Source organism: Carlito syrichta, unplaced genomic scaffold, assembly GCF_000164805.1.
Source record: "Carlito syrichta isolate Samal-C Ts95f unplaced genomic scaffold, Tarsius_syrichta-2.0.1 Scaffold309504, whole genome shotgun sequence".
NCBI lineage: Eukaryota > Metazoa > Chordata > Mammalia > Primates > Tarsiidae > Carlito > Carlito syrichta.
The window spans coordinates 157020-179820 of NW_007253600.1; the positions used below are offsets into that span (position 1 = coordinate 157020).

A 22801-nucleotide genomic window follows, 5' to 3' on the forward strand; every position below is an offset into this window, starting at 1 on the left:
TTGATAAGCAAGGCAAGAGAACCTGTTCAAAGTGACCCAGGCAAGAAAGGAGCAGGCCTAAACTGTGGGGGTGGGGAGTACAGTTTATGCAGATAAATTTACACATATCTTTGCATCACAGTGTTGGGCTATCATATTACTTAATGTCCTGGGACCACCCACCAACTTTCTTCTTGATCTCTCTACCTCCAGTCTCACCTTAGCTTCACTGAATTTAACCCTGTCCTTCCCCGGCTCAGAACTGCTTCTTAGCTCCTCACTAACCATGGTTCAAGTTCCAGCTCTTCATTATTAAACTTGGGGTGTCTTCCCCGTGCCCATCCCTCACTCCCACCTCATTCATTTACATTGCAGCTGCAACCACACTAAATTGCACTGGAGTTCCTCAAATCAGGCTGGGCATACTCTGGCTTCTTTCTAGGCCTTTGTGCACACTGGTCCCTTCACCTGAAAGGCCCTTCTCTTTTTTCTTCACGTGGCTGGTTAACTCTTCCTTTATGACTCACTCAGTCCCTCCTCCCACTCCACTGGAAGCAGGAGGTCCTCTCTGGAATGTCACAGCCCTTCCCATGAAAGGAAATAAAGGACATCCCAGTTGTGTCTGATACCAAGTGGGCCTGTGTGCAGCTGTGGACCTTGAGAGTCCATTCATGGGTGTAACGCTGTCCCTGCAGGGTAAGTGCCTCCCTGTCTCTTTGAGGTTGTGAGCCTATGCATCCTTACTTGGACCATGTCCCTGGCCACATGTATCCCTTCCTGTGTGGCTATGTCCCTATGATAACTCTGTGTCTGGCTATGTCAGAGTATAACTGTGGGTGCTTGTGTCCCTCACATAAGACCACCGTTCCCTGGAAAGTGTCCCCATGTGACTGCTCCATCTATGTAACAGCCTGTCCCCAAGAGTGACTCTCCCAGCCTCTGTTCTAGGCTCTGTGAACAACCAAGTAGGGTGTGCTTCTCACAGATGCCTGCCAAGCTTTGTGCTCTCCCACCCCCCAGAGGGGCTCTTGGTACCATATGGGGGCTGTAGCTGGCCGGCTTCCCCGGGCTGGGCAGCATGGGGGCCGCGCTGCAGGGGTTGATGCGTTTCTCCTTCTGGCGCCGGTTGCAGAACCAGACGCGGATTACTTCCTTCTCCATGTGCAGCTGCTCAGCGATCAGCAGGATCTCCTCTGAGGTAGGCTTCTGGTTCTATAGGCAAAGGGCAGGTTAGCCCCGGGCCCATCTGCCCACCACCTCTCAGGGTCACCCAGAGGGTGGGGCCTCACCGCTAGAAAACTCTTCTCTAAGGCGAAGCGGACGTTTGTCTCGATGCTGGTCCTCTTCTTGCGTCTCCGGCCGGGCAGCCCATCGAAACCCAGGCTGGGGCTGCTCAACTGGTTGGGGCTGGGCAGGCTTGAGTCCACAGACATAGTCTCTGTCCCCAGGAAGAGACTGAGCATGAGAAGGCGCCTCCCCTGGCTATTGCCCACCAACGCTCCCCTGTGCAGAAGCCCCAGCCTGGTCCCACCTGCGTCATTGAGCCACTTCTCCAGGAGGGGCTTGAGTTTGCACATGTTTTTGAAGCTCAAGTTGAGGGCCTCGAAGCGGGATATCGTCGTCTGGCTGAAGTCGTTGCCGTAGAGTTTGCCCATGGCCAGGCCTACATCACCCTGAGCCAGTGGGGTGGGGATGGGGTAGAGGTCAGGGCAGGACCTTTGAGCACGGGGCCCATCCCACCCACCAGTGGGTCACGCCCTTCATAGTGTCCTGCCCATGAGCTCTGTCCCACCACCTGGCCTGCTATGTGGCCACAGACCTGCGTGAAGCCCAGCTTGATGCGGCGTTGCTTGAAGGTGCGGGCGAACTGCTCCAGCTCCTCCAGATCACTGGGCTCCTCGGGATGGGATGGTGGTTCCAAGCATTTGGGGGGCTGCGGGTGTGAGAGGTGCGGGTCGGGCAGCGTGGGGCGGGTCACAGCCTGGTGGGGTGGGCAGGTGGATGGGATGCAGGACGAGGACCAGGATGGGGCTCAGCAATGGCTGCACAGTCCCCCTCCCTGCCTCCCAGCAGTTCATCCTCTTCCTACAGACTCCCCTCTATCTCCTGGAGTAAATCCCTCCACATTCATTGCCAACCCCGTTAAAATGTGACTCTGCTGCCCTACATGGATCTCCTCATTGCCTGGAACTTTCCACTGTCCCTTCAAGCCTGTGAACTCCCAGAAGGAGCAGCCAGCTTCATTTGCTGAGGGCTTTTTCCCTGGAGCTGGGGGTAGTGGTTTTATCCTCCTCTCAGCCAGAGGATCAAGGACTGGCCCTGCCACTGAATTGCCAGGTAGCTGGGGCAAGCTTTTTAACTTCCCTGAACCTCACTTTTCCCCTCTGCAGAATGGAAAACAAGCACTGCTGCCCTGCCTACCCAATAGGGCTGTTGAGAGAACTGAGTTAAAAATGAGTAGGCTGTCCAAACCCATAGAATGTACAACACCAAGAGTGAACCCTAACTTAAACTATGATCCTTGGATAATAATGATGTGTCAATGTAGGGTCATCAGTTGTTATACATGTGCCACTCTACTTAGGGATGATCAGGGAGGCTGTGTATGTATGGGAGCAGAAGGTATATGGTTAATCTCTGTATCTTCCACTCAGTTTTGCTGTGAGTCTAAAACTGCTCTCAAAAAATTGTCTTAAAAATTAGTAGATTACAAATAAAGTAAAAGTTTAAAAAAATAGATGGAGAGGATAATTAGGGGGGTTTACAAAAAAGCAACAGCTCTGTCTGGAATGGCTCATTGCCCTAAAAATAAAATATCTGAAATAAATGGCAAGTGCAGGAATGTTTATCACCCAGGTCCTTGATCTGTTATCCAAAATGCTGGTGCCAGATGTTTTTGGAATTCAGAGATTTTTCTTTTCTTTTCTTTTCTTTTTTTTTTTTGAGATGGGATCTCACTATGTTGCCCAGGCCAGCACTGAACTCCTGGTCTCAAGCAATCCTCCTGCCTCAGGTTGTCAAGTAGCTGGGACTGCAGGTGCATGCCACTGCACCTGTTTATTTTTAGAAGGCTTACATGGGGCATACATCATAGATAATGTAACCTGCCCCCACCTCTATCAGGGTCAAGACATTACCTCATAATCAGATCTGCATTATGAGATCTGCATTAACAGATCTGCAGCAGCAGAAATGCCACACCAAGAGAGGTAAAGAAAAGTCATAGAATGCAACATTTCAAAGCAGGGCAGGTTTTGCAGCTAGAAGAGTTCCAGTGCCAACGTTATAAGGATGACTTGACTTTCAGAATATTTTGGATTCCAGAACTATAGCTAAAACCAGTATTAGTCTCTAAACTTTTCAGTCTTTCAGGAATAGTTCATATAATTTTTGAAAGGACTATAAAAATGAGTAAAGAAAAAACTTGAAATTCATAAAGGATAATGAAAGATATTATTAAAGCCTAGAACCCAGGCAGCAAATTGAAAGAAAGGCCTTGGGGTCCAGACACCAAGGTGGCCTGGAGAGCTAGCACTCTGCCTAAGGGGATCCCTGCCAGTGGCCAGGCCAGCTACCCAAGGTTGCTAAGCTACCACATAAGCACAGATCCAGTCTTGCCAGATCTTCTAGTTTGTCAAGAAAAACTGGAAATTCAGTGCTTCTTGGGAATTTAGTTGACAATGGTTGAATAAAACATATCCGTGGACCCTGTTTTTAGTCTCTGGTCTGGCAAGATGACCTGAAACAGTTCCTAACAGATGGCTTGTTCAGAGAACACTCCAGTTGCAGTGCTAGAAGAGACCTGAGGCATTTGCAACATTAAGGCATGCAAACCCCTGAAAGTTTGTGTGTTCATGCACATGTGGATTTTGGGGGGGGGTGATAACCATATCTAAAGCTTTCATTAGATTTTCAAAGGAGTTCATGTGCCTAAAAAGGTTAAGAACTAGTCTGATTTGACTCCCCCATTCGACAAAGGAAGGGGATGACCCAGACAGGAAGACATCAGGAGCTTGCCTGAGTTGCACAATAAACAATTGGCAGAGTATGGTTGGGCCTCAGGTCCTCCTGTCTTGGGCCCTGTGGTTGTGGGCTGAGCTAAATGGAGAGAGAAGACTCCCCTCTTCCTTCCTCCCCTTCCTCCAGCCTTCATCAGGCCCTGTTGTTGGCCTAACCTGGAGCACTCAGTGGATAGCCTCACCTGTGTGGGAAGCCCGGCCCGGGGCTGGGAGGTCAAAAGAGCTCCCTGGGTTTGCTGAGGTAGCTGGAATAGATTTGGCGTCGGTAGCAGACCTGGAGAGACAAGGGGGAAGACATGGAGTGAGGGGGTGAGAGTTCTGTGAAGGCATCAGGGAGGCCATCTGGGATAGGGGCCTTACCTGGCTGACTCTGCTGGGCCTGCGGCAGCAGGAACTGAGCAGGTGGCTGGAGGTGGTGGCCTGGCACAAGTACCAGCTGCTGGAGCTGAAGGAGCTGCTGTATGTCCTGGCAAGGAGGAGGATGGACAGAAAGATAGCCTGAGTCCTGACCAGGTTCCTCCCTCTGTGTCACCTGAGCTTCGAGGGGCTGAAACCAGGAATCCTCCTGCCTCAGGTTCTCAATCTGGCAATCTGGCACTAGGCAGTGAGGGATGGTCCACTTGGTCTCTGTATGGCATGCCTGAGCTAAGAGCACCCAGAAGCTTCTCTCAACCATGGGATACCAGAAAGTCCCAACTGGGCAGTCCCAGGAGGGCTGGGATCCTATTTATTTTTTCTTTCTTGATGAAATATTTGCCTTGCCTTACGTTCCCACAGAACAAATAGAATTGTTTAGAAATGTAAACCATACCAAATCTTTCCTCCTTTTATTTATGTATATTTAATTTATTTATCTTTTTGAGTTGGAGTCTCACTCTGTCACCCAGGCTGGAGTGCAGTGGCATGCTCACGGCCACTGCAGCCTCGACCTGCTGGGCTCAGACAATCCTTCCGCCTCAGCCTTCCAAGTAGCTGGAACTACAGGCGTGCACTACTACGCCCGGCTAATTTTTTATTTATTGTAGAGATGAAGTCTCACCATGTTGCCCAGACTGGTCTCGAACCCCTGGGCTCAGGCAATCCTCTCGCCTTGACCTCCCAAAGTGCTGGGATTACAGGCTGAGCCACTGAGCCCGGCCCTTTCCTCCTTTTAAAACACTCCAAAGGCAAATTATATCATGTCTGGAATTAACTTTAAAATACTCCAGCAAATGGTTTGTAAATTGGTACAACCATCTGGGAAACTCTCTGGCACTGTTATGGGTTGAATTGTGTTCTATACTCCAAAGAAAAGATATGTTGGAATCTGAAAGGACTTAACATGGACTTACTATACTCAATGAGCAGTCATTTTAACACTGCCTAAGTCTCATGTTTTTCTAGCAGTTCACCTAACTTACTCTCCAATCACTAGCTAAGGAGAGAGTGTAGCTGTTAGTAATTGTTTTATAAACCCCCCTCCCCAGCTTGTTTCATACTAACTAACTTCTCCATTTCAAATTATTTGCCTCCACCCATAAGATTCAAGTTAACCTAATCAGTCCTTCATGACCTTGGTGACACAGACACACCCCATCACCATGGCAGCAGTCACCTGACATCAGTACCAGCACTTACCTGCCCCTTCATGATGACGTGAAGCAGACCACCACCCAATCACCTTAACGACTGTCCCCCATCAAAGGGAAGGGTTAAAAGTATTCAACCTGAAGCAGCCAGTTGCCATTGCTAGACTCTGGTGTGGCCATGTGCTCTTTGAGGTATGGCCATCACCATGTTTCCTGGCTTTGGTCCCCTTGCCTACCTTGGGGAGGTGAATCTCCTCTCTCTCTCTCTTTAATTTACTCTTTAAATAAACTATACTTTCCATCTAACTTCTGTGCAATCCTTTGCACCTTTCACACAGCACCAGATTGCACACCAGACACCCACACCCCCGGGAGGCCTGACCTAACATTCTGGAGGCCCCTGTTGGGAGTGTGACCTAACCAAAATCTAAACCCCAGAACTTCAGTTTGATCTTATTTGGAGAGTCCTTGTAGATGATGAGGTTAAAATGAGGTTATTAGGTGTGCTCCTAATCCAAAATGACTGGCATAAAAAGGGCCAATTTGGATACAGAGACAAACATGGCTAAAGGGAAGATGATGTGAAGAAATACAGGGAAAAGATGGCCATCTACAAGCCCACAGAGAGGCCTGGAACAGATCCCTGCCTCACAACCCTCGGAAGGGACCAACCCTACCAACATCTTGATTTTGGACTTTTGGCCTGCAGAACCCTGAGATTGAATTACTGTTGTTTAAGTCACCCAGTTTGTGGTTCTTTGTTACAGTAACTCTAGCAAACTAATACAGGCACTATCTACTAAAGTTGAATGTACACCTGCCTTATGACCCAGCAATTCCACTCCTGGGTATAACCCACCATAAATGTGTACATATGTTCACCAAAAATTATATATTAGAATGTTCACATGGACCATATGAAATAGGCAAGACCTGAAGATAGCCCAAGTGTCCATCAACAGTAGAATGGATAAATAAACTGTGCTTCAATGGAAATACATAGCAATGAAAATGAACAACCTACAACCTACAAGTTCACACAACAATATAAGCATACCAAACATAAGTAAAAGAAGCTAGTTTTGTTGAGAACATCCTGTATGATTCTAATGTTAGAAGTTTGGGAGGTACAGACTGGCAGGGGTACCAGGGTGCTTCTGGGGGCTGGCCACATTCGATTTCTTGATCTGGGTGCCAATTCCACAGGTGTGCTTAGTGATAGTCCATTGAGCTATATACTTATGATTTGTGCACTTTTCTGGATTTGTTAGACTTCAATTAAAATATTTTATTATTTACAAAAAACCATTTTTAGAGACAGGGTCTTACTTTGTTGCTCAGGCTGAAGTACAGTGATGCAATCATGGTTCACTGCAGCCCTGAACTCCTGGACTCCAGCAATTCTGCCACCTCAGCCTCCTGAGTGGCTAGAAATACAGGTGTGTGCCACTATACCTGCCTATTTATTTTTATTTTTGTAGAAACAGGATCTCACTATGTTGCCTGGGCTGGCCTTGAACTCCTGGCTTCAAGCAGTTCTCCCACCTTGGCCTCCCAAAGTGCTGAGATTACAGGTGTTGAGCCACTGCACTCAGCCCCATTCTACTTTTATGTTTAAATATTTCCAAAAGGAAAAGCAAAACATCCTTACTTACACACTCCAATGGCTTCTTGTAGCCCTCAACAATACAACCAAAACTCCTCACTGGTCTAGAAGACCCTTTATACTGAGGCCTATGCGAGTTGCCCTGAGATCAACTCCTACTGCACTCTCCCTTGTTCGCTGTGCTCCAGCCATTCAGCCCCTTTCTGTTTTTCAAATGTGCTAAGCTCATTCCTACCTTAGCTCCTTTACACATGCTGTTCCCTCCATGGGGCATTTCTAAGTCTTACACTCATGCCTGCGTCCTTCTTGTTACTCAGATCCTAATACAAAGTCACTTCCTCAGAGATGCCCTCTTTGACCACCCAATCTAAACCAGCCCAACACCATACCTCCCTTTATTGTTCCCATTCCATCTCCCTACTAAGACTTATCACTATCTCCAGGCATTGCTCTTCCTGTTTACTCATTCACAGCATGCCCCCTCACTAGAACATCAGCTCCATGAGCGTATGATCTTGACTGTTATGGTCAGCACTGTCTCCTCAGCACCTAGAACAGCATCTGGCACCCGGCAGATGCTCTATACAGATGTTAATGAACCAAGACTGATGCTTCATAATTTACTTGGCAAATCTTATATATAGCTGAAAGCTATCACATGTTACTTACAATTTTCCTCCTGCAAAATTTGGATGGTTGACACATGCCCCCCAGTTTCTTCCAATGCTATTATTATTCTAAAGACCAATTTAATGTCCCAGGAAGTGAACAAACTGGGAAAAAATACAAGCAACTCAATCGAAGGGACTCATTTCTCTAATATATAAAGAGCAAATACAAATCCGTAAGAAAAAACACTAATGATCCAGTACTAATATGGCCGACAGACAGGTCTGGAGAGCACCCAGCAAAGAAAGTACAAACAACTCAGAATGGAAATATGTTAAGATTCACTCATGATAAGATAAATACAACTACAACTGCACTGAGATGCCACTGTTTTCTCTCAGATCAGCAAAGATAAACAATAGTAGGTAACACGTTGCTCCCCAACATGTGGGGAAACAAACACTCTTGTACACTCCTGATGAGAGGGTAATTTGGCAATGTCTACTAGGTACAAATGCACATACTGTTTGACTCAGCCATTCTACCAGTAGGAGTTTATCTTAGGGATATATTCACAATTGTGAAAAATGATCTCTATAATAGACTATACCCAGCAGCTGAAGTATTATAGCAAAAGAGTAGAAGCCAGCTGAGCACGCAGCAAGAGGGGACAGGTTGGGTGAATCAGGGTGGAACTTTGTGGTGGAATACTATGCAGTCATCAAAAAGAATGAGGACATGCTTTATGTCCTGATATGGAACCATCTTCAGAATGCCCTGTTGAGTAGAAAGCTGAAAAGGCAGAATGGGGGGTATGATGTGTTACTGTTTGTGTAAACATATGTATATGTATATGTGTATATGTATTTGCTTGGGTATGCATAGATGATATCTGAAAAACTATACTAGAAACAGGCCACCCTGTAAATTCTTCCATACCTCTAGGATTTAGGACATTCACCTGGTCTGAGCAAATAAATAAATAAATCTTCCAGTGTTCCTCCCCTACCCACCCAGTCAAACAGTCACCGCCGACCAACGTCCCCGATTTTCCAACCATTCATCCTACAAGAGTTTAAGGTTATTCGCTGTCCCTCTGAGAGAGCCTCTGCTTTCTCCATATCCGGCAGCAGATGGAGTACTCCCATGCTCCATGACGCCCCGACTTTCTCACAATTGCTGCTAATCATCTCAGAATCCAGCTTAAGGGTTTTAAAGTCCTGACTATCCTTCGAAACCAGGTTCATCCTGCCTTCCCTTTCCCAGCTACCCCAGCCCATTAAAGCCTCTGTGGCCATTTCCCTCCAGACATGAATTGACTGAGAAGAAGGCAATGGATAAGCTTCAGAGCCCTCATTTACTGTGGACACTTCCAAGGCTCCATACCTAATTTTGGTTTCATAATGTTGTTTTCTTTTTCTTTCAAAGGCACTCCAAGTTGTATAAGCTACAGGCCCCTCAAAACAGGGACTACCTCCTCTGTGCTGCACTTCCCACAAGGTAGTGTTTTCTTATAGGAATTTTCCCTCTGCTAGACTGAAACTCTAGCAGGCAGAGGCATGTCTTATTCTTCTTATATCCTTAATCCTTAATAGGGCTTGGTAAGCCCCCATTAAATATCCACTATATTGAATCCAGTGAATATGACCTGAAGTCAAATCTTATTACCAGTATTTTTCCAATTTTCTATAACCCTTAGCTTGTGTTTTGTTTTGAGTTAGGGTCTCACTCTGTTGCCCAGGCTGGAGTACAGTAGTGCAATCACAGCTTACTGCAGCCTCAAACTCCTGGGCTCAGGGATCCTCCTGCCTCAGCTTCCTGAGTAACTAAGATTACAGGCACACACCACCACACAGGGCTACTATTTTTATTTTTATTTTTTTTGAGTTGGAGTCTCACTCTGTTGCCCAGACTGGAGTGCAGTGGCCGCTCCTGGCCACCGCAGCCTCGACCTGCTGGGCTCTGGCGATCCCTCCGCCTCAGCCTTCCAAGTAGCTGGAACTACAGGCACACGCTACCACGCCCGGCTAATTTTTTGGTTTATTGTAGAGATGAGGTCTCACCAAGTTGCCCAGGCGGGTCTTGAACTCGCAGGCTCAGGCAATCCACTCACCTTAGCCTCCCAAGGTGCGAGATTACAGGCTGAGCCACCGAGCCCGGCTAGGGCTACTATTTTAAAATTTTTTGTAAACATAGGGTCTTGTTATGTTGCTTAGACTGGTCTCAAACTCCTGGGCTCAAGTAATCCTCTCACTGACTTCCCAAAGTGAAGGGATCACAGGCATGAGCCATACACCCATCCAACCATTAGCTGGTTGATTAAAATATTTGTTTGTTTGTGTTTGTTTTTGTTTTGAGTGGGAGGCTCACTCTGTCGCCCAGGCTGGAGTGTAGTGTCACACTCACGGCCACAACAGTCTCTACCTGCTGGGCTCAGGTGATCCTTCTGCCTCAGCCTTCCAAGTAGCTGGAACTACAGGTGCGTGCCACCACACCTAGCTAATTTTTTTTTCTTTATTGTAGAGATGAGGTCTCGCCAAGTTGCCCAGGCTGGTCTCGAACTCCTGGGCTCAGACAATCTTCTCACTTCAGCCTAAGTGCTGGGATTACAGGCGTGAACCACCACACCTGACCTGATTAAAATATTTGTTAATTCCTGTTTCTCCCTAGCATGATTCTCAGTGAAAATTCCCCTTTCTCTCTGCAAACTGGGGTGTACTTTTCCCATCCTTTCCTCTGTCTGCTGATTCAAAACTAAACCCACAGACACATCTCCTTTAGGCTTCATATATATATGTCGAACCATAAAGCTTCTACTGATTTTCATCACATTTGTAATATAATCCAATTCCTTGCCACAATCATGCATGACCCAGTCCCCGTTTGCCTCTCCGCCTCACCTCACAGGACTCTTACCCCCTAACTCTGATCCAGTCCCACAGGTCTTCTTCCTGAACCCACAAATAAGTCCCTACCTTACGACCTTTGCTATTCCCCCCTCTAGATCTGTACAAAGTTGGCCCCTCCTCACCATTCAAGTCTCTATTAAATGCCCCCTCCACAGAGAGGACTTCTCTGGCCACCCACTCTGATAAGGGGTCTTCCTTTCCCTCCAACACTCGCTATTACATTACATTTTTGTCCTTCATTCATGGCAATTATCTGCTTCCTATCTATCTACCCAACTATAGTGGGATGAAATCCCCACGAGGGCACGGAATTGTCTACCTTATTCCCCACTAATTCCCCAACCCAGAAAGATGCTTGGGCATAATGATGTTCACTAAATATCTGCTGACACAAGGAATGAGAGAAAGAGATTCTGAATGAACAGTAAGCTGATTTGGGACTGGAATTAGCCAGAAGGAGGTGCCATTTCTCCACGATCTAGAGGCACCATGGCCATCTGAAGCCACTTGGGGGCGTGTTATGTCCGAGTCAGATGGTGAAGTTATATTAAATTCAAAGATGCCAGCCAGAGAAGAATCCCTAGTCAGCATATTTCATGTATCTACTGCTCCATCCTTAACCTGTGAGAAAACCTAAAACAGAGGGCTAGCACACCCTGCTAAAGTTGAGAAGGCAGCGGGGAACCAATTCTCACTCATCACTGCATTCTGATCACCCTCTACTCCCAGTGCAGGTACTTCATAGGCAATCAATACATTTTCTCTTTATTTTTTCTTTTTGAGTCAGGGTTTCACTCTATCACCCAGGCTAGAGTGCAGTGGCACGATCACAGCTCACCACAACTTTGGCACCCTGGTCTCAGGTGATCTTTTAACCTTAGCCTCCCCAGTAGCTGCGACTACAGGTGCATGACACCATGCCCAGCTAATTACTGTACTTTGTGGTAGAGACAAGGTCTTTGTATGTTGCCCAGGCTGTCTCACACCCCTAGACTCAACTAATCCTCCTGCCTTGGCTTCCCAAAGTGCTAGGATTACAAGCATGAGCCACCATGCCTGGTCTTGATCAATATATTTTCTTTTTTTGAGTTGGAGTCTCACTCTATCGCCCAGGCTGGAGTGCAGTGGCATGCTCACAGCCACTGCAGCCTCGACCTGTTAGGCTCAGGTAATCCTTCCACTTCAGCCTTCCAAGTAGCTGGAACTACAGGCACATGCCATCACATCCAACTAATTTTTTATTTTTTATTTATTGTAGAGATGAGGTCTCACCAAGTTGCCCAGGCTGGTCTCGAACCCATGGGCTCAGGCAATCCTCTCACCTCAGCCTCCCAAAGTGCTGGGATTATAGGCATGAACCACCACACCCGGCCTAATATATTTTCAATGAATGAATGAGGTGAAACCTCAGCACAGACTAGCTGTGCTTTGCCACAGCTGGGACTTTGGCCACAGATTGGGGGCAGAAAGATTGATACACAATTTATATGTTGCACGGGTGAGTTGGAGTATAATTGCCCACTTTCCCATCGGGACTTGGCTTTACCTGTGGAGGAAGAGAAAGCCATGAGAATGAATTTGAGGAGGCCTGGGCCCCAGAGCCATCCGGCTGTGACACAGCCCAGGTGTTGTGTCTCACTCCAGTGCACAGGACAGACAGCCCATCCCCTGTGATCTCCTGCCCCTCCCCCCCCGTTACAGGGTGCCACACATGCTCTGGCAGCCACTCTGACTGGGATGTGTTGGCATGTGGGTCAACACTCATTTGCTGTCCCTGATATGACAAATTGTGGCCAGTTCTGTACCCTTTCCATTAAGTCCAAAGTGGGGAGAATAGGAAAGGGTGGGGTCTGGGAACTATGTAAATCATATTGTGACAGATTGTGTTCAAAATGAGGAGAGGAAATGGATGGGGAAAAGAGGACGTTAGCCAATAGGTACAAAGTTCAGTTGGATGGGAGGAATGTACTATGGCAGGGGTCCCCAACCCCTGGGTCACAGACAGGTACTGGTCCATGGCCTGTTAGGAACCGGGCAGCACAGCAAGAGGTGAGTGCCAGACGAACAGAGCTCTGCTTCCTGTCAGATCAGTGGTATCATTAGATTCTCATAGGAGTGTAAATCCTATTGTGAACTGCACATGCAAGGGATCTAGGTTGCGCACTCCTGGTAAGACTCTAATGCCTGTTGATATAAGCTGATGCTAGCACTGGAAAGCGGGGGCAAATACAGATTAACATTAGCAGTGAGGTTTGACTGCCCCTATCCCCCCCCACCTTGTCTGTGGAAAAACTGTCTTCCACGAAACTGGTTCCCGATGCCAAAAAGGTTGGGAACTGCTGCACTATGGTGTTCTATTGCACAGCACAGTGACCACAGTTAATAATGTACTGTATATTTCAAAATTACTACAAAATAGGATTTTATTTATTTTTCATTTTTATTTGTTTAGAGATGAGGTCTCACTGTCACCCAGGTTGGAGTGCAGAAGCACCATCATAGCTCACTGAGTTCCTAGGTTCCAGCAATGCTCTGCCTTAGCCTCCCAAGTAACTGGAAATACATATGTGCCAGTGCCTGGCAAAGAGTACTTTAAATGTTTTCACCACAAATAAATGATAATATTTTAGGTGAACGGTATGCTAATTAGCCTGATTTTATCATTCCACAATGAATACATGTAATAAAACATCACATCGTACCCCATAAATATATACAATTATCATTTGCCAATTAAAAATAATATAAAGCAGGCTGGGTGTGGTGGCTCACGCCTGTAATCCCAGCACTTTGGGAAGCTGAGGTAAGAGGACTGCCTAAGCCCACAGGTTCAAGACCAGCCTGGGCAATTTGGCAAGACCTCATCTCTACAATAAAAATCAAAAAGTTAGTTGGGCATGGTGGTGCATGCCAAGTAGTTTCAGCTACTTGGAAGGCAGAGGCAGAAGGATCACCTGAGCCCAGCAGATTGAGGCAGTGTGGCCGTGAGCATGCCAATGCACTCCAGCCTGGGCAACAAAGTGAGACTCCAACTCAAATAAACAAATAAATAAATAAAGCAAAAGAAAAATGAGGATGGGCCTCAGTGTCTGTCAGTCTGTTCAGCAGTAGGACGTGTTACCTTGAAAGGTAGTGTGCACCAGCCAGAGAGCCGCCTGGGTAAAAATCCCCACCTGACAGCAATAGTGCCTACAGAGTGCCCACACTCAGGGGAGGTTAGACTAGTGGGGTGCAAAGGTCCCCTCCAGCTTAGAAACTTGAGGGTTTGAGTTTTGGCCCTCTTTTTTTTTTTTTTTTTGAGTTGGAGTCTCACTCTGTCACCTGTAGTGCAATGGCCGCTCCCGGTCACCGCAGCCTCGACCTGCTGGGCTCCGGCGATCCTTCTGCCTCAGCCTTCCAAGTAGCTGGGACTACAGGCGTGCGCTACCACACCCGGCTAATTTTTGATTTATTGTAGAGATGAAGTCTCGCCAAGTTGCCCAGGCGGGTCTCGAACCCACGGGCTCAGGCAATCCACTCACCTCAGCCTCCTGAAGGCGCGGGATTACAGGTTGAGCCACTGAGCCTGGCTGAGTTTTGGCCCTCTTATCTGTTTCCTGCTGTGTGACCTAAGCCTAGGCTTCCTTAACTGTACAGGATGATGATGTGAGGTGTTGTGGAAAGACCTGGGCTTTAGAGATGCCATAAATCTACTTCTCATACACTATAGGACCATAGACAGGTCCTTAACCTCTTCAAACCTCAGTTTCCTCAGGTGACCCCACAATAATTCTTACCTCACGAAGCTTTAAAGGAATTAAATGAGATAATGTGTGTAGAATGTTTAGCCTGATTCCTGTTCATTTAATTGGCCCTTTAAATGGTAGTCATTATTACTAAGTTCTCTCTTAGGACCTCAGTTTTCTTATCTATAAAATGGGGATAATAATGTCTAATTCTTCACAGGGTTGTTCTGAGGTCTGAGTAATATTATTATCCAGAAAGCATTTTAGAACTCACAACACACTTCTCAAACACAAGCATTTGCTACCACTGTCTCCTCATGTCACCCCACTTGACCATGAGCTCTCAAGGGTGGGAATTCAATCTGGCTACTGAGTACATTCTCTTCCTGACAACTAACAACTTCCAGCTCCTGCCAGACACTCTGCTGAGCTTCAGCCTCGAATATCCATCTGCCTACTTGGTGTTTCCACCTAGATGATTAATAGACTCTTCAAACCCTAACATATCCAGAATGAAATCCCTGGTTCCCTATCTCAGCTTTCCAAAACAGCATGTTCCTCTTGTCTTCCCCAACTCAGGAAACCACATCATCATCACTCAGTTGCGGAAGCCAAAATCCTAGAAGTCATTCTTGACCTATCCAATTCATACAAAACAGCATCCAGGACCTCCCATCATCACCTCCAGGTTCAAGCCACTTTCATCTCCCAATGGATTTCTGCAAGAACTTTCTGCTAGACTCTCATTTCTACTCCCACCTCCTGCAGTCCATTCTCCCCACGGCAGCCAGAGGAACTTTGTAAAGGGTCAATGGTCACATCGCTCTCCCATTTAAAACCCTCCAGCAGCATCCCATCATTCTTTCAAACCGCTTGCATTGGCCTATGAGATCCTAAAAACTCGGATCTTGCCTGCTTCTCCCCTCACCTCTTATGTGTCTCATCCTTGCCTTCCTCCGTGCCCTGAACAAGTCAAGCCAATTTCCACCTCAGGACTTTTGCACTTGGTGTTTGTTTCCTCTTCCTGAAATGATCTTCCCCTGGCTTCTTTCATAACTGACTCACTCAAGCCTCAGTTCTCAGAGCTCATCTTCTCAGTGAACCTTTCCCAACCACCCCATTAAAAGTGGCCTCCCTTTCTGACACTGCTTGGTTTCATTTTCTTCATTGTGCTAACTCTGAAACTGTCTTGTTTTGCTGACTTGTTTGTTTGCTTACTGTCTCCCTTCTAGAACATAAGGTTCTCAAAGGTAGCCCCTCTGCCTTGTTCACAGCTGTCCCATCAGGCCATGAATGGGTACCAGGACAGACAGGAAAAGATCAGAGCTGAGGGAAAGGTGCTCAATAAATACCAGTTGAATGAATAAACAACTAATTATTCCGGTCACTCTACTAGGGGAAACTCTAAAGATGGGGGTGGTGCTAAGAGGGTGGCTATTCAGTGGGTGCACAGATCACCCATCCCAGGTGAGTGGTCTTGGCTGACCTGGTACCCACTGCCCCTTCTCAAGCAACAGGACCCATTTCTTTTGCAGGGCTTGCCTACTCCCTCTCTCAAGTCACAAGGTCCAGGTGGGGCTGAACCCACCTTCTCAGAGATCAGGGACACAGACTCAAACCTGGTCAGGAAATGTGTTTTGGCTCCCTGGGCAGGGTGACTGCAAATCTGGAAATGCTGACACCCATTTTGTCTGCCCTAGAAGCAGGAAGCCAGAGCCCAGGAGCTGGACCTGATATTCTAGGCCAGGCCTTTTCAGTGATATGAGTCAAATATTTCAGTCTTCTTCAGCCACCTGGAGTTGGGCTTTGGCCTCCTCCTTCCCTATCTTCCACCACTGGCTCCCCTGCCCCCAGCGCCCTAACCCTGCCCTGCTCTTTCACTTTGCACTTGCCGTTCCCTCTGCCTGGAAGCCCTTTCCCAGAAACTCCTACTCATATATACATCACATCACATATGATTCCCTCATATATACATCACATTGCTTTTCCCATATTCTCACCACATCTAATAGGTTTCTCCGGGAAACCTCTATTCATTAGGTCCTACCAGCCTAAAAGATTTTGTCAAGTTTCATTTTCCACAGTCCTATTATGAAGATAGGGATTTTCTCCCCTACTTTACAATACAAAATGATGTTTTAACCATTAACATAAGTTTTCAATCAATGCCTACTCCTGCCCCAGACATTCTGAAATACTCCCCTGGAGAGACATCTACCCAATCCTTGATTGAAAAACTGCCGTAAAACATCCCTCATTGATTCTGTAAACATCCACATGGCCCCCTCGGTAAAGACATCAGACCGAGCAATGGACAAACTATAAAACTGTATTATAATTGTCCCTTCATCTGTAAAAGCTAGGAAACTGCAGGGAAGGATCCTGCCAAACTGTTTAACTGGCATTACTTTGGAAGCTGACATCAGAGGGATCAAAGGGGGACTTTTCCTTGGTACTTTATAGAATTTTAAAGTGATAGGGTTTATGACTGTTTTTGGCTCTCTTTTCAGAGCTTCTTCATATTTTTAAGGTGAAACATTTCTAAGTGGTTCTGTAATGTGCCTGTTTCACTATAAGACAAGGAGCCCCTCAGGGGGCAAGGATGACTGTGACTCACTCCAAAGTCCTCAGCTTCCTGCCAGGGCCTGACACACAGGAGGTCAGGAAATGTTTGTGAAATGACTGCAGGAACAGAGCTGAGCAGGCAGGAGAAGTGGAATTGGGGGCAGGGAGCAGGTATGATACACAGGCTGCAGAGAGTTGCTCAAGCCCAGGACGAGCTGTAGCAATGGGCAGTGAGGGCAGGAGAAGCTGGTCCCCACTGCAGCCTGGACCCAGCATGGTGCCCAGCACATAGGAGATACTCTTGGGGAAATGACATCATGGGGCAACTCAGCCTGTGAGAAAGAATTCCCAGAAAACATACTTGGCCCGGCTTTGCACTTGCTGAGGACAGGCAGGAAAAGATCAGAGCTGAGGCAAGCTGAGGAAGGTGATATAAGAAGAAAGGACTTGGCAGAGAGGAGTTTAAGGAGACTTTGACAATCAGGGCCTGGGCTGGACGGCAGGCAGAGGGTCAGCCTGCTGCTGCTAGGGTCTCTGGGGAGCTAGGGAAGGCGGTTGTAAGGGTGCACAAACAGAAAGAACTATCTGCTTCTCACAGGGGGATAGCCTGGCAGGTTCTGCACTAGGCTGCCCTGTCCCTCCTCTGTTCCTCTGGTCTTTGTTCCTTCAATTGATATTTCCTCAGGCATATTCAGGCATAGCTGGAGGGAGGGAAGTCATCATGTCTTCGTGGAGGTGTGGACTCCCGACTTGGGGCTGAACAGATGAAGAGGAGTTGTCTAGATACAGGAAGGGAGTGGACTTCCAAAGAAAAAAGGAGAACAAAAGCAGAGGCACTGAGATGTGAAAGAGCTCAGCCCCAGTGAGGAGCCAGCCCCAGGCCCTTGGCGTTGCTCAGTAAAGGGTGGTGTGCTGCTAGGCAAATGGAACACCTGCTGCTGGAGTCTCTGGTGGCCAGGGTGGGAGGGGCTGGAAACCATGTCCTGTGAAGGATGGCTAAAGGCACCAGCTGCAGATCATGTGGTTAGAGCCTTACACTCCCAGACCCAGCTCCCAGGCCAGTTCTGCCACTCCTGCTCGCAGGGTGATCTGGGACAAGTCAGTTTGCCACTTGCAGCCTTGACTATGGTAAGAATTCATGGATTCAAAGAGGTGATCATCGGTATAGCGCCTGGTACAAAGGCAGTACCCAATAGACTACAGTTACTGTGAAGAGCCAGACACAGAGAGGCTATATCTGGAAAAGCCATCATGGAACTGTAGGCCCAGTTTACTCTGAGTGTCTCCGCAGAATCAGGCCTAGTGACGGAAAGTTCTAAGGAGGCAGGTATCAGCGTAGTGCTCAGGAGAGTCTCATATGGGAGCATTGGTCAATTAGGGAATGGGCCTGTCTGGAGGGCTGAACTCTGTCAAAGGAACAGCCTTACAGGGGCTGGACTGCTCCCTCACCAAGGACAGCATCTGCTACTTGGGGTTCTATGGAAGGGGGTGTGTGGAGTGAGAGAAAAGCTACCTGTGGAGCAGTCATTATGGGAAATGCTTGGCTAAGGAAAGTTAACATGGCTTTTTTGCTGTAAGACTTTAAGAACCTTCACTGCCTTAGAACTCAGGTCATGACTCAAATGCTTATGGAAACTAGACAGACAGCACAGATTGGTGACAGTGGGTAGGGGTGAACGGGGGTGGGTTGAAGAGAGCTGCCTATCTGAAGTGGAAACCAACTCAGCACCTACTCTGCTCCCACTGGCATATCCTTAATGGAAATCTATTGGCCACTGTTATGGATTGAACTGTGTCCCCCAAAAAGATATGTGAAAGTCCTAACCCCTGGTACCTGTAAATGTGACCTTATTTAAAAATAGGGCTGCGGATATAATCAAGTCAAAATGAGGTCTTTCGGGTAGGCTCTAATCTAATGACTGGTGTCCCTATAAGCAAGAAAAATTTGGATACAGAGACAGACACACACAAAGAGAAAATGGCCATGTGATAACAGAGGAGGCAGAGATTGGAATGACCCATTTACAAGCCACAGAACACCAAGGGTTGCCGGCACCACCCAAAGCTAGACCCGAGGAGGGATTCTCCCCTAGACCCTTCAGAGACAGCCCTGCTGACACCTTGATTTTGGACTTGTGGTCTGAGACTATACATTTCTGTTATTTTAAGCCACTTAGTTTGTGGTGTTTTGCTATGGCAGGCCAAGGAAACTAAAACCAGCAAGTTCCAGAATGGAGAAAGAGAATATAGCACTTCCTAACTCACAGATTATGGACCCTTTTTCTGAAAGTGCATCTTGGCTGGGCCTGGTGGCTCACGTCTGCAATCCCAGCACTTAGGGAGGCTAAAGTAAGAGGACTGCCTGAGCTCAGGAGTTTGAGACCAGTCTGCGAAACATACCAAGACCTTATCTCTACAATAAAGCAAAATATTGAATGGGTATGGTGGTGCATGCCTGTCATCCCAGCTACTTGGGAGGCTGAGGTGGAAGAATCACCTGAGCCCAGGTAGGCAACAGAGTGAGACTCCAATAAAAAAAAAAAAAAAAAGAAATGAAAAATGAAAGAGCACCTTGTTGGATGAGTGAGGGAACACAATATGGGGCACTAATTCTTATTCTCAGCCTTTGTTTTGTATCCACACAGGTATCATTCACAGGGGTGACTCCTGGTTTCCTCACCTGAAAGGTGAAGATAATGATATCAGTCTCCTAGGATGCTGTGAGCCCTCAATGAGATGCATAGAAAGAACTTAGCCCAGCATGCCATCGGATGAAGTATTATTATGTGGGATATTTCACTCTGTGAAACTCACTTTGTCCCTCTATAAGATGTGATGGCAACATCTCCCAAGGCTTCCAAGGGCAGCTGGGAACTGCCTGGCTTGTGGTCAGAACAGTCCATGTGGACCAGTCAGGCCCCTTCTGCACACTCATTGCATGTTCTTCACTGAGGAAGTATGCTCCCCAGTGGCTACCCTTACCTGTGCTGTGAGCTGGATGGGTTGGGACAAGGTGAGCTGTGGGGTTCCGGGAGGCTGGCTGGCAGACTGTGATGGTGGCAGGTCACCCCCCCCAGAGGAGGCTGGGGGCTGTGAGGTCGAGGAGGAGGCAGAGGAGGAGGAGGAAGAGGAGGTGGAGGAAGAGGCGGCGGCAGCGGCAGCGGCGTTAGCAGCAGCGGCGGCACTGGACTGCTGCACGGCGGCGGCCAGGAGCTGGGCCTGGGCTTGCTGCAGGAGGAGCTGCTGTTGAGCTGGCATCAGCGCTGTGAGCTGTGGGGTGGTGCGGGCAGCGGGGGTGGGAGCAGGTGGTCGGGGAGGAGCAGAGAAGGCAGAGAGGGGTTAGTGCCTGAGCCAAGCAGGTGAGGGGATAAGTCTTCCCAGAGGACAGAGGAGGGGCAAGAGGCAGGCATGAGAGAGTGGCCATGACCTTGGTGGGACATCTCATTCACTAGCCCTGCAACAGATGGGTGGTTGCTGGTTTGTGCTCCCTGTCCCCGTCTTTCCTGGAGTACTTACCCCAGCTAGTTGACTGCCCGTCAACATGAGTTGGGCCTGGGGCAGATGAGGCTGAGCCGGCTGAGGGGGTGGGGGTGCTGCTGGGGCTGAGTCCGCACTGGGGTCTTCGGCCTTGATCTGGGGAGGAGAGAGGCAGGGTCCGGGACCCCAGAATGTTAAGTGGAGGCCAGAGAGAATGCCCACCTGTGAACCAAAGAGAGGGCACGTGTGTGGCAATGGCAGCCTCGGGCTGGCATAGGAGAAGTGGACTGGGTATAGAAGGGAGGCTGAAGCTGGGGGCCTGAGACCACTCCTCTGGCCTCAGTTTCCTCATCAATCAGATAGGGTTAACATACTACCTGCACCCAAACTCCCTACAGGAGAGGTCACCTTTGTAGAGCACTTTTCCCCTCCTGGGAGTCAGTTTCCCCATCTGTAAAATGGAAAATAGTGCCACTGGGTGCCTGGGAGGTCAAATAAGGGAGTTCTGGGTCCCACACCCCTCATCTGCATCAGCCAGAGGTGCATCTCTTATTTATCCAACAGAATAAACCTTTTCTCGAAGAAAAGGTCTTTGGGTATTAAAAAAAAATTACTCCCTTGGAAACCAGGCCACAAACTCAAATGCTCAATGGAGATGGGTAGACAACACAAATGGGTGACAGGGGCAGGGTGGATGTGGGGGCTGAAGAGAGCTGCCACTGAATGGAGAGGCCTTCCCAGCTTCCACTCTGCTCCTGTTGGCTACTCATCTCAAAATCTAAAACAAAAATGCTGGCAGGACAAGCAAAGCACAGCATTTGTCCTGTGTTGTAGACAGGCCAGGTATGGCCCAGTGGCTGCCAGGCCTCAGCATCTGCCCCTGAGGTCCACCAAGCCCCTCCATTCACCTCTGAGTATGACATGCACACCTCTTGTGTCATACACATAGACACCACAGAGCCACCCTGGCCTTCATTCATCACCTGAAAGGTCTATTGGCTCGAGCACACATGGATGTGGGAGAAGTCATGGCTTGGCAGATCACACACTCTCAGGCCTAGAGCAGACCTTAGAATCATCCTTCGGCCTGATATCCCAGCACCATTTTGCAAAAGGTGGTCCAGAGAGGTGAGGCAATCTATGTAAGGTAGAGCAGCAGGTTGGCAGGAATGCATATGGAATGCAGACAGAGATGGGAAAGGCCAGAGAAAGGCCAAATAACTGAGAGTGAGTGGCAGATCCTCAAATATGGAACAAAAATCTCAGAAAGTTTAAGGGATACAGAAGATGCAGTATGAAATGACACTGAGTATTCGAAGTCAGGGTAATGGCTATCTCTGGCCAGGGGCATTAAAGGTCTTTGGAAGACTGGTTGTGCTCTGTTTCTTAAACTGATGCTGTTTGTGCTCAAAGGTGTTCTCAGTTTGTGAAAATTCAGTCATACACAGAGGATCTGTGTATGTTTTTATGTGTGTCATATTTTAATATAAAGTTTTTAAAAAATAACACGAGGCCAGGAGCAGTGGCTCATGTCTATAATCCCAGCACTTTGGGAGACCAAGGCAGAAGGATTGCTTAAGGCCAAGCATTCAAGACCAGCCTGGGCAACATAGCGAGAACCTGTTTCAATAATAAATTTTAAAAATTAGTCAGGCATGGTGGTGTGCACCTGTATTCCCAGCTACTCAGGAGGTTAAGGTGGAAGGATTGTCTGAGTCTAAGAATATGAGGCTACGGTGAGCTGTGATCATGCCACTGCACTCCAGCCTAGACAACAGAGTGAAATCTCGACTTAAAAAATAATAATAAGCCGGGCTTGGTGGCTCAGCCTGTAATCCCGCGCTTTGGGAAGCTGAGGTGAGTGGACTGCCTGAGCCTGCGGGTTCGAGATCTGCCTGGGCAACTTGACGTGACCTCATCTCTAAAATAAATTTTAAAAAACTAGGCGGGCGTGGTAGTGCACACCTGTAGTTCCAGCTACTTGGAAAGCTGAAGCAGAAGGATCGCGGGAGCCCAGCAGGTCGAGGCTGCGGTGGCCAGGAGCAGTCACTGCACGCCAGTCTGAGTGACAGAGTGAGACTCCAACTCAAAAAAATAAAATAAAATAAAATAATAATAATAATAATAAATGAATGGTGAGAACACTATTCCTTTTAGTTGTTTTTTCCTTTTTTCTGGTTATCTTAAGAAAGTCTCCATTTGGTGCCAGGATGTCTTTAACATCTCTCCAATACTAGCTAATCTCCCCATTTTATTTTGTTTTTTTATTTTTATTTTTTTTTGAGTTGGAGTCTCACTCTGTCGCCCAGACTGGAGTGCAGTGGCCGCTCCCAGCCACCGCAGC

General features: G+C 47.7%; 1 protein-coding gene across 5 annotated transcripts in view; it reads right to left on the reverse strand.

The window, feature by feature from the left end:
• The window catches only part of POU2F2 (POU class 2 homeobox 2), a 39360-nt gene that overhangs the window by 4706 nt on the left and 11853 nt on the right, over positions 1-22801 (reverse strand). For 3 of the 5 annotated variants that reach the window (XM_008067404.2, XM_008067403.2, XM_021717260.1), the window contains exons 5-11: positions 20497-20613; positions 4359-4464; positions 4181-4272; positions 1799-1912; positions 1511-1652; positions 1269-1417; positions 1015-1191 (exon numbers count right to left, since the gene is read on the reverse strand). In XM_008067404.2, the coding sequence (XP_008065595.1) occupies positions 1015-1191; positions 1269-1417; positions 1511-1652; positions 1799-1912; positions 4181-4272; positions 4359-4464; positions 20497-20613 (897 nt within the window). Of the gene's footprint in view, positions 1-1014; positions 1192-1268; positions 1418-1510; positions 1653-1798; positions 1961-4180; positions 4273-4358; positions 4465-20496; positions 20680-22801 lie in introns of all 5 variants that reach the window. The other 2 variants (XM_008067402.2, XM_021717261.1) reach the window with 2 other exon arrangements.